Source organism: Chlorocebus sabaeus, chromosome 18, assembly GCF_047675955.1.
Source record: "Chlorocebus sabaeus isolate Y175 chromosome 18, mChlSab1.0.hap1, whole genome shotgun sequence".
NCBI classification, from domain to species: Eukaryota; Metazoa; Chordata; class Mammalia; order Primates; family Cercopithecidae; genus Chlorocebus; species Chlorocebus sabaeus.
In genome coordinates, this window is record NC_132921.1 from 61,064,961 (window position 1) to 61,077,332 (window position 12,372).

At 36.7% G+C, this 12,372-nt stretch overlaps 1 protein-coding gene and 1 non-coding gene across 2 annotated transcripts in view; both read right to left on the reverse strand.

Annotated features, from left to right (window-relative positions):
• The window catches only part of MIB1 (MIB E3 ubiquitin protein ligase 1), a 132,722-nt gene that overhangs the window by 45,071 nt on the left and 75,279 nt on the right, over nt 1-12,372 (reverse strand). Inside the window, exons 11-12 of the mRNA XM_007974474.3 lie at nt 11,882-12,079; nt 7,679-7,830 (exon numbers count right to left, since the gene is read on the reverse strand). Of these exons, the coding sequence (XP_007972665.1) occupies nt 7,679-7,830; nt 11,882-12,079 (350 nt within the window). The remainder of the gene's footprint in view (nt 1-7,678; nt 7,831-11,881; nt 12,080-12,372) is intronic.
• Nucleotides 9,522-9,726, reverse strand: LOC119618656 (small nucleolar RNA SNORA73 family). The gene has a single exon (XR_005235026.2). It is a non-coding gene; the product is annotated as a small nucleolar RNA SNORA73 family (small nucleolar RNA).

The window sequence follows — 12,372 nt, forward strand, 5'->3', positions numbered from 1 at the left end:
AAAACTATATAAATAATCCTTAGAAAATAAAATGACAGGTTTTTCATTTTTAAAAGTAAAATTATATACTGATTCTGGTGCTTCCAAGTTTAACTTATCTAAGAGTACTTTCAATCACTCTAAAATGTCACATCTATCACTTAGATCAGCTGTTCATTTTTAACTGAGTACATATTAAACTCTGGGCATCTGCTGACACTGGTATAACTCAAACATTTCAACTGTCTCCCTGACAGGGATAACAGATGCTGACATTATCAAATGCTGTACTATTTTTTTCCCATGGCCTCTCCTTGCCCCGATATGGCCAGTATATGAAACTGAACTGCCATCCAAAAGCACACTTGAGCAACTGGATCTGCTAAACAGCTCCCATATAACTAGTAAAAATAGAAGCCAGTGTTATTGCTATCTTCAGCACTGAAGTTCAGGCAGTTTAACACCTGTTTCACTTCTACTAGAATAAATGATGAAAAAGAATTATAGTTACATTAATTTCACCAGCAGTATGATACTTACCAACCAACAGACGCAGAATATACTTAGTACAAGAATCATTTACATATTGCCAGAATTAGTGCTGACCTCCCAGTTTAGTTTAAAACAGTAACTGTAAAGAATATTTCTCCACTCCATATTTCTCTGAGAGCACTTAACTTTATAGGCAAATTATAATTTATCAAACTTTTATGCAAGAAGACACCCTGCCCAGGATATTGAAATCAACAGTAAAACCACATTATAACAAAATTTTACTCTGATTTTTCAAGTATTATTCACACGACAGATTTTAATACTTGTATTCACGGATTGTAACTAACCACCATGTATTACTAAGTCGATAATGAGAAGTAACTAGGCAATCTGTACCCAAAATGACAAAGAACTTAGTCAAGGAAACAGACCTTTAAGAGGGTTAAATTACTAACCTATGATTAGTAACACTACGTACGCAAAAACAAAGAAAAACTGGCATGTACGGTAGTTCCTTTCGACACAAGTCCAAGCAATACACTGAATACACATGTGATCTATTTATAACTCAAAGGGCAGAGGTACTTTCTTAAGGCCATTGATATTCCTACACCCATCAACAATTTGAATTAGCTCTCAACTATAATGCTAAAAGAAGCAGTGGCAGTAAAAGGGGGTGACTAACAGAACTCTTCCCCAACCTTTTAGCTTACCTACTTAAGTAATCTGGTTTACTGCCTAAAGATAAATGGAAAACATTACTCTAAAATACATCAAGGTCTATTTGTTCCTTTAAATACTATTGGTTTTGAAACAGCTTATTGTCTACATGTAAGAATTAAGCAAAGACTTCGGCTGTGGACAAGATTAGAAAAAGAAGCAAAGATGTTGAAAACAAAGATGTACATTGATCATTCCTTAATGCAGTAATGTGTTAAAAGGAAAAGACTTTTAAACCATTAAGCGCAGGAAAACAGTAGGAAAGTGACTTCAAAATGGAAAATTTGACATTCGGTGACTGAAGCATTGGTATGATAATTTCTAACACTTGTAGAAGGTCTATGACTGTAATTTTACCAACTGTTTTGGATTCCATACTAGCAGTACTACAATGCTTTGCTAGAGCTGGTAAAATGGAACCAAATCGCCTCTTCAATGGATTTGGTCCCCTTCAACCAGCTGTAGCTATGCATTGATTACCACGGGACTACGTTTTCATTTGTGAATATCAATTACTTGTCAACTAATTTCAACTTATTCACATTATTCAGACTGTGATTATAATCAAATAACTTGTTACTGTTAACTCTACCTGGAAAAGCTAGAATGGTTAAAGATGTTTATAAAAAGCTTATGAAAAATGTATGGATGACTTAAGGATTTCAAATAAAAATTTTACTTACTATCGTCTCTTGGTATTAAATTTCTTATCCTTCAGAAAAGAAAAAAACTGGCAATAAAATGTAGGCTATGCTTTATAATAACAATCAAAAAAAGAACTTCCTTCAAAGGAAGAAAGTATCTGGAAAGGTCACCTATAACCCACCTGAAAACACAATGGGATTGTACAGTGTGGTTTACATGGATGTATGCATATTTAAATTAAAGAAACATTATATAACACTCTAGAAATGTTCAGTCACTATCTTCCACAGTATTGGCCTTTAATTTTACCGCTATTTACCTGAATGTTAGCAGGTAAGGTGAAAAAGATGATACTGGAGGATATCTTGAGGAGAGGCTTAAAACAGTATCTAGTTCTTCTGACCCTGAATCAAAGTTTTTTAGTCCTCAAAAAAGAAAGAAAATGCTAAGCATCACTACTTTACTCATGAAATATTTCACCTCTTCATATTTGTTTTCACAGCTGTAAAATGAAGAACTCTGCTAGTAATAAATACTATGACTCTCCTCACTGTCTTCTTTGTCCCTTATAAAAAATATGCACACAATATTCTCCTTCAGTGGGGATAAACTGAAGGAAAGAAAAAAATGACAATTATTCAAACATCCATATAGTTTTCTTAATGATTGTAATAAGACTATAGATAATTTAATATTATTTAACAGAGACAAACATTTCAGCAATTAATGAAGATTACTGAAGACAAGAATAGTTTAAAAACCCAGATGTTCACACATTCTCAACTCCAGACCACTCCTCCATTTCAAAATGAATATCATTCTCTAAAAGACTGTGGGCAAAAGGAGACATATATAAATATATATCTTATCACTTCATTCAAGATCCTCTTCCTCCTATTAATTACATCTCAGTCACAGTAAGTACATTTGTGTATTACAAGGCATATGGTGTTTGACAGTAGATGCATGAGCATACATTAGAGAAAACACACTCTAAGTATCCTATTACTGAATAGACTCAGCTATATTTTGTAGATAGCACTCAGCATGTTCACAGTTGTAAGGAAAGCATTAAACACCAAAATACAGTACAGCATATCAAATCTTCAAATAGTCAACAGAGTCTTGTTTACAGACCATATTTCAGAATTTAAAAAGTAAAAAAAGCATCACAACATTCTAGAGGGAAAACTATGAGTTGCTCATATATTCAGTAAGATTTTTTGTGGGCATTAGTAAGTAAATAAGAAATGCCTGTGAAATTATCTTAGTACCAACCTAAAAACAACATATATCACATCAGGTGATTCACTCATATTTTACTTTTCTTTTCACATTCAATTTCTATTCAAGAAAAATTTGTAAATACTATATAAACTTTATATTAATGTTATCTGTACTTCCAAAATACCTGATTGCTTTTGCCAGCTCTGCAGAGAATACTGCTGACTAATTTATTTTCATGCCTGTGAGGGAGCTCTAAAAACTTAGCTAAAAATTCAGCATCTTTACAGAAAGTACCTAAGTAGCATGCTGATTATGCTACTCCAAAGAAATTCAGTTTTCACTTTTATCAGCAGAAATAATTTCTGCTCTTACTTTAAATCAGAAACTTTAGGCCGGGCACGGTGGCTCAAGCCTGTAATCCCAGCACTTTGGGAGGCCGAGACGGGCGGATCACGAGGTCAGGAGATCGAGACCATCCTGGTTAACACAGTGAAACCCCGTCTCTACTAAAAAATACAAAAAACTAGCCAGGCGAGGTGGCGGGCGCCTGTAGTCCCAGCTACTCGGGAGGCTGAGGCAGGAGAATGGCGTCAACCCGGGAGGCGGAGGTTGCAGTGAGCTGAGATCTGGCCACTGCACTCCAGCCTGGGCGACAGAGCTAGACTCCGTCTCAAAAAAAAAAAAAAAAAAAAAGAAACTTTACCTGTATACTAAGAGATGATAAAAATGGCTAAACTCTAGATGAAAACATGCCTATAAATATTAACTATCAGAATAGACGAACAGCATTGTTCTTAAGATTTCTTTAAAAAACAAAACTACTATATTAAAACATGGTGTAATTTCTACTTAAAATGCTCCAAACTTTATAAAGCACAGCCAAAGTACTCAGGGTCTTATAGCGAAAATTTATATTCTCTTTCACAATTCTAAAAGACAACAATAAATGGCTTTATAACTCTTTTTCTCTTAATGTGTTTATTTCAGTTACTATCAAACTATGAGGAAACAAGATCAGCTTTGAAATCTACACTCTATATTGATCTGCACCTTTGAAATACAGACTTCAAAGGACAGTCTTCAAAAATACAGGGCATCTAGACACATCATCAGGTTCTGGAAATAACAATGTGCTTTATCTGGTTTTCTTTCTTTCTTTTTTTTTTTTTTTTTAAGAGACAGGATCTTGCTATGTTGCTCAGGCTGTGCTACAGCACAGTGGCACGATCATACCTCACTGCAGTCTCAAACTCCTGGGCTTGAGCGATATTCTCGCCTCAGCCTCCCAAGTAGCTGAGACTAAAAGTCTGTGATGCCACACGCAGCTGATTCTCTTTTTTTTTTGATACAGAGTCTTGCTCTGGAACCCAGACTGGAGTGCAGTGGCGCAATCTCAGCTCACTGCAACCTCTGACTCCTGGGTTCAAGTGATTCTCACATCTCAGCCTCCCGAGTAGCTGGAACTACAGGTGCACGCCACCACACCCAGCTAATTTTTGTTTTTTTAATAGAGCTAGTGTTTCACAATGTTGGCCAGGCTGGTCTCAAACTCCTAGCCTCAAGTGATCTGCCTCCCAAAGTGCTGGGATTATAGGCATGAGCCACCGCACCCAATCTAATTTTTTAATTTTTTAGAGACAGGGTCTTCCTACATTGCCCAGGTTGATCTCAAGCTCCTGGCTTCAAGCAATCCTCCTGCCTCAGCCTCCTAAGTCGCTGGGATTACAGACGTAAATCACCACACCCAGTTGGTTTTCTATAGTATGAAGGCCAAAAAGACTGGTTGTTATTTTTAATTCCAAGTACACTAAAAACGGTTCCTTCTGTCTTCTGACATCACTGGTCAGTATAGGAGGAAAAACAACCTTAAGAAAAAGAAATTTGATATGAAAAAAAGAACACAAAACATCTCAATTTGCAATTACAACTGGTAATATAAGTTGTGTCATCTTCTGATACTCTTCAGTGTCCAATTAAAATTACACTCTATCTGGCAATCTATAGTCACAACTACCTAAAAACGTCTTAAGTAGGAATAAAGAAGTCATGTAGCTTTAACTGAAGCACTACTTTGCTGAAGAATAAAAGCATTTTTTGTAAATGTCACCTGACACCAAATATCTGGTTGGAAGAGTTGCTGTTTTAAATTTTCAGGAGAACCCTCAAGATTTATGCAAGAATTGGAAAAAAAAAAAAAAAAGTAAATTTTCTCTTTCTTGTATAGGCTTAGCATTATTGAATATACTATGCCTACTCTCGATAAAAATGAAACCACTCAAAATATTTAAAAGATACTTGTTTCCTAAACACTTCAATTCTCAGTTTATCCTAAACTTCATGATTTCATATTCCCTCAATAAATCCTAAATTCCCTCAATAAAATCTTTTTGACCATTCTAATCTGAAGTAATTGCTGTTTGAATTCCTAACACAGTTTCTCTACAGAATTCATTCTGTAACTGATCATATAATGTCTTGTGATATTCAACAGTGTCCTCACTGTCAAAGTAAGGCTAACATTTACTGAGTGCCTTGTATAGCCAGAGCCTATGTAGGATGAACTGATGAATATGAATGCCCACAATTTTAAAAGAAAGACAGAAATGCACACAGTAATAAACAGCACTAAGCTGAGTACAGTAAGTACAATGAATAAGAACACAGAACAAGGAAGTACAGAGCAAACAAAATAATTCCAATGATGACACAGGAGGTAGCTCTGAAGAAAGATGGTTAAGATAAAGAAGTGGGATGGGGCACCCCAAAGAAAATGCTCCAAAAAATAGAAGAAGAAAGCAGACAGCGTATTTTAGGAAAGGAGAATAGGTGAAGGGCAAGGCGGGCTGAGGGATTGGATTAACAGGAGATAAAGTTAGACAGACTCAGGACACACAGAATATGGGTCTGAATGCCAAGCCAAAGTAGGTAAATTGTATTCTATGTTAATAGACAAAAACTGAAGTTGGGAAACAGGGGAAGAGAGCCATTTAGACCTATGCTTTCAGAATGGATAATTTGTAAATGTATAAAATTTAAATCAAGAATAAGACTGAAACCAAAGAAAACAATTAGAAGAATAGTATAAATAGTCTAGGTAAATGTGGTGAGTACTTAATTGGTTCAGCAACAGTGGGAACAGAATGGAATGGATGGGAAGGATTGGTAGAATGAATAAAATTTTAAAACTAGTTGGAAGTTGATAACTGGTGAGAGAGCAAAGATAACTCTAAGCAATGAGGTAGCAAGAGGAATGAGGTACTGATACATTCACTGCCCATGTGTTTTGGTTTTGCTTCACAAACAGATCATAATACAGAAAAGGTGATGTAAAGTGGTTTAACAGTTATGATTCTAAAGTCACCTAGACCTTGCTCAAGTTACAGCTGCTTCAGTAATCAGCTATGTGTTCTTGAATAATTAAATTCATCTCTATAAGCCTCATATTCTTCACATGTAAAATGAGGATATTAACACCTGCCTCAAAAAGCTGTTGAAAGGATTAAGTGAGATGATGCATGTGAAGCACTTTGCAGAGGCTGGCATGTGGTAAGTGCTATCATAATCTTCTGTTTGAAGGGCAGGGAAAATATACTACTACTGTCACCTTCACAATGCCAAAATCTGAAGTGTTCAAATGTTTGCAATTTGGAAAAAAAGTCAAGATGTGATCTAAAATATGATCATTCATTTCATCCTACAATATATACCCACTGTTACAGTTACCAATAAGCAGTAGCAATAAAATCTTTTTGTTTTCTGTGGTCACCCTCTAGTGGTGATCCTAAGAAGCTTAAAAATCACTAAAAAAAAAAAAAGGAAGCATGATATAAAAATACAATAAGGAACCAAAGAATAAATGTTCAGAATAGATAAAATTATCAAAATAAAAATCAAAGTGAACATTTTTCTTAGTCCAGATATACAGGTTTGACTCAAACATAAACAGAAGACATCTAATGCAGAATTTCCTAAAATGCTTAGGGTAAAGTTGCTACAAAAAGTGAGTTAATGGAAATCTCTAAATTAAGCCAAGCTAAGCATTTTCCCATTCTGTGGGACACTGCAGATCCTTCATAAAGAATGTGATTCTCCAAAAGCAGTCTTTCTCAAATGTCAACCAGCAAATACTTTTTTCAGTAGAATACTATTGCTGTAACAATGGATGAGGGGATAGCTACACTAGAAGTTTATATAACTAATTACCTTATTAACAAGGAATTAGGTAACTTAATATTTATTTAGTCTTAAGTTTTAAAAAATAATTATCATGCAAATGGTAACATGAAATCAGAGGACACCCAGATAATCATTTTGAAGAAATATAAATCTCAAAATAAAACGCATTTTAATTAAATCTTTAGAAAGAAACCAACATTCCTGATATTTTATATCCACATTTAATATAAACTTAAATAATCATTTCATAATACTTGTATTAGATTAACAACCAAATAATCATCATATAAAACTAAAGGCATAATTTTCACAAAACTTTAAAATGATTTAAAATACTAAATTAGCCAAAATTATTTCTTCATCAGTATCAGAAAAAGAGAATCAGCAGTAGGAAAATATTTTTGAATTGCACCTAAAATAGTAAAGGGTGACATACCTGGGATTTCCCCTTAGTGCAGCATGATGTAGAGCATTAAATCCATTATTGTTTGTGATGGTAACATCTGCTCCAGCTTCCAAAAGAACTGCTAGGATATCATCACGTTTCTTACTTATTGCATCATGAAGAGGGGTATCACCTTCAGAATCCTTTAAGTTTAAAGAAACTTCCATTAGTTCTTCAATTAATCATCCCATCTAATAGTAATACTTTTACCAAATGCTAAGCAAACAGAAACAGAGACCACCTCCAACAAATACCAAAAAAAAGAGCACTTTTTGTGGTAACTATAAAAATATAGGCAAAGGCCAGGCATGCTGGCTCATGTCCGTAACCCTAGCACTTTGGGAGGCTGAGGCGGGAGGATCACCTAAGGCCAGGAGTTCAACACCAACCTGGGCAACATATAGAGACTCTGTCCCTACAAAAAATTTTAAAAATTAGAGCCGGCACAGTGGTATGCACCAATAGTCCTAGCTACTCAGGAGGCTGAGGCAGAAGAATGGCTTAACCCCAGGAGTTCAAGGCTCCAGTGAGCTGTGATCACACCACTGTACTCCAGCCAGGGTGACAGAGCGAGACTCTATCTCCAAAAATATAAAAAACAAACATACAGGCAAGAAACACTGGCCACATTACAGTAAGGAAAATCATACTCAAATCTAGTTGGAAAACACAATAAGCATGTTGGAGGGTTTTTTTGTTTTGTTTTGTTTTTTGAGATCAAGTTTCGCTCTTTCACTCAGGCTGGAGTACAGTGGCATGATCTCAGCTCACTGCAACCTCCACCTTCTGGTTTCAAGTGATTCTCCTGCCTCAGCCTCCCGAGTAACTGGGATTACAGGCACCCACCACCACGCCCGGCTAATTTTTGTATTTTTAGTAGAGACGGGATTTCACCATGTTGGTCAGACTGGTCTCAGTACTCCTGACCTTGTGATCTGCCCACCTCAGCCTCCAACATTGCTGGGATTACAGGCATGAGCCACTTTGCCTGGCAAAGTTTTTTTTTTTAGAGACGGGGATCTCAGTATGTTGCCCATGCTGGTCTTGAACCCCCATGCTCAAGCGATCCTCCCACATGAATCTCTCAAAGTGTTGGGATTACAGGCATGAGCCACTGTTCCCGGCACATGCTGAAGCTTTACCAAGAAAAAAGAAAAGAAGTAGCCTCAAATATAACTAATGACAAAAACTAACGAAGTGAAAAAGCTGCCCCCCAAATGAAATAAGTTTAAAATGGCCTTAACTGTCATACCCTGAAATTCCACACCAAACCTACACCATAACAATGAATTGAAAGTCGGTGGTTTTTGACCTTGGCTGCTCATTAGTACCTGCAGGGATTGAGATCTTTTAAAATCTGTTGTAGAGAGGGGAAAAAAAAAAAAGAGAGAGAGAGAAAAAAAAAAATCTGATGTCCAGGCCGTTCATCATACAAAATCTCTAGAGGTGAGAGTGAGGCATTACTAATTTTTCAAAGCTCCACAGATGAACATATTGTGCAGTCACAGTTGAGAATCATTAATCTAAGCATTTTCAAAGGGCAGGAAAATGGCTAGTTAGCCAAAGGTAAAACAATTGTAAATGAAAATTTAGCAATCTCAGTCTACCATTTTTTCAAGCTGACTACTTTTTACATTAATCAATTGACTTAGCAGTTAAGTTTTTATTCATTAGCAGTCATGTACATACATGAATAATTTAGATTTCATTCATTTCATAGTTTCACAGATGCTATTTTCAGTAAAGTCATATATAACCTAGCCTACAGCATATACTACAGTTGCCAAATCTAGCTTGCCACTTGTTTTTTCTTTGTTTAATTCTTTTTTACTAGACATATTTCCTGCATGGTTTGTCTCCCCAGTCATTGTCCACAGGATTCTGAGAAGTTACAGGAATATGAAAGTGCAAACACCAGACCCAGCTTCATTTCCAACACTGTGGAAAGGGACTGTACATCATGGGGCAGAGCCCTATGCTTCCCTAAGCCACGTGGACAGAGCCTAGAAAAAATGATCTCCCAGGATATTACACGTTGGAGCCACCTGTTTTTGTAAATTAAGTTGTATTGGAACACGGCCACGCCCATTTATTTATGTATTATCTATGGCTGCTTTCACTCTGCAATGAGAGTTAGATAGTTGTGGCAGACGCCAAATGAAAGCCTAAACTATTATCTGTGCCCATTATAGAAAAGGTTTGCTAATCCCAGGAATATATTCGTCCACCTACATAAGGAATTCCTGGCCGGGCACGGTGGCTCATGCCTGTAATCCCAGCACTTTGGGAGGCCAAGGCAGGCAGAACACGAGGTCAGCAGATCCAGACCATCCTGGTTACAATGGTGAAACCCCGTCTCTACTAAGAAGTACAAAAAACTAGCCAGGCGTGGTGGTGGGCGCCTGTAGTCCCAGCTACTCAGGAGGCTGAGGCAGGAGAATGGTGTGAACCCAGGAGGCGGAACTTGCAGTGAGCCAAGATCACGCCATGGCACTCCAGCCTGGGCGACAGCGAGACTCCCTCTCAAAAAAAAAAAAAAAAAAAAAAAAGAATTCCTGCCAGGCAAGATGGCTCACACTTGTAATCCCAGGACTTTGGGAGGTGGGAGCAGGAAGACTGCTTGAGCCCAGAAGTTTGAGACCAGCCTAGGCATTTCTACAAAAAAAATTAGCCAGGCATGGCAGCTCACACCTGTCGTCCCAGCTACTCAGGAGGCTGAGGTGGGCCCTGAAGGTCGAGACTGCAATGAGCCATGATCATGCCACTGAATTCCAGCCAAGAACCTGTCTCAAAAAAAAAAAAAAAAAAAAAAAAAAAAAAAAGAATTCCTAACCCAAGTTCAATCCAACCATCTACCTTCTACTCCTGTATCTCGTGGCACTAAAAGTCTGTAGTGTTCAACCTGAAATGGGCTTCTATCATGACTGGAACACCCTTCTCCAGGTCCCCAAGTCCTTATCACTCTTCTCAATTACTCTGTCTCTACCCGCCACCTCACACTCACACTCTCAACAGATGAACTTGTCTCCCGTTTCAGACAAAAAACGTTAGCAGGTATAAATCACCTCTCCTTACAGATTAACACTCCCCAATTCTCCCTCATCCTCCAATCCTGCCTCCCACTTACAAGGACATAGCCTAGATCCCAACAGTTCCAAAACAGTTGTGCTTCAAAAACCTTAGTTTCTAATAATTATCTAGCTGAACAAAATCTATTCTTTCAGTTCTTCTCAAGCCCTCATTCCCACTACTACTTTATTTCTTCTCTGAGATCTATCCAATCCAGCAACCAATTCCTGGATGCTGTAAACTAAATTGTCTAAACTATAAGCAGCTTACAATTCTAACCACTGCCCTACCTTTTAAAAAATCATTGAGTTTCCAATGGAAACAAATTATGCTTTACATATTCAAACAGTGTTTCAGGGAACATTTGTATTTAAAAATAATATGTTGTTTCAAGCCTATCTGGTTAAGGTACCTAAAAGTTGGCAAATTAGGGTCTGGTCCTATTTTACTTTGCTACAAAATTACTAAGTATAGAACCTTTAATTAAACAGGTACACAAAAGACAAGTTGCTTAGTAACCAAACTAAGTAGATAATGGACACAGACTACATTTTCCATATATTTGTGGTTTAATTTATCTGGTTATAGAACTGTAGCTAAGGATAATCATTTTTTAGGCAACCATTGCTCCAAAAATTAGATCCTACTGTAAATCAACTCTAAAATCCCATACATTTTCCAAAACAGAAAATCTCTGAAGATTACACTAATGACTATTCAAAGTCCCTAAGCTACAAAAAAAAATACAATTCAAATAATTTAAATAGTTATGAGGTAACTATTATGAAATATAGCCTATTACACTTCTTTAAGCTGTTGAGGTTCACTGTCATGATCAAGAAAGTTGAATTCATTCATAAGCTGACATTTTTACAAAGAAGTCCCCATTCTCCCTGCCCAATCTAAACCTAGTTTATTGGCATTTTCCTTTAAAAAAAAAAAAAAAAAAACTTTTTAAAAAAGAAATAGCTACCAAATTTGCAACATCTTATGCCTTTGGTATCATTTACTATGACCATGGCCATATGAGAACGATAACAAAGGAATGCTTACCATAGAACTTAATGTTTCCCTTTAATAGGATCCGAGCAATACCTGCAGGATGTATTTCTTTAAAGGTTTTACCTGGAGACTGGGATGACAGCCAAAGTCCAATAAAGTCTTCACAACTTGAAGATGACCTTTATTGACAGCAATATGAAGTGGTGTCTGTCGGCGCTTGTTTCGAGCATTCAAATCAGCACTACCTCGATGCAGTACTTCTATAACAGCACCTTCATCTCCAAAAGCTGCATGGTGAACTGCTCTATCACCATCTTTATCCTAATCATTAGCATTGAAATCTGAATTAGTGAATATTTTAGAAAGAAAAAAGAACCTTGAAGCTGTAATAATACACCAAGAAGCAGATTAATTTGAGAAAAGGAAACATAAGTTGGAGCCAACAAAATAACTAGAACTTGACCAGGTGAGGTGGCTCATGCCTGTAATCCCAGCCCTTTGGGAGGACAAGGCAGAAGGATCACTTGAGGTCAAGTAAATTGTAAATTTGAGTAAGATTTCCAACAATACCAATCTGGGCAACATAGCAAGATTCTGTTTTGTAGAGACAGCCA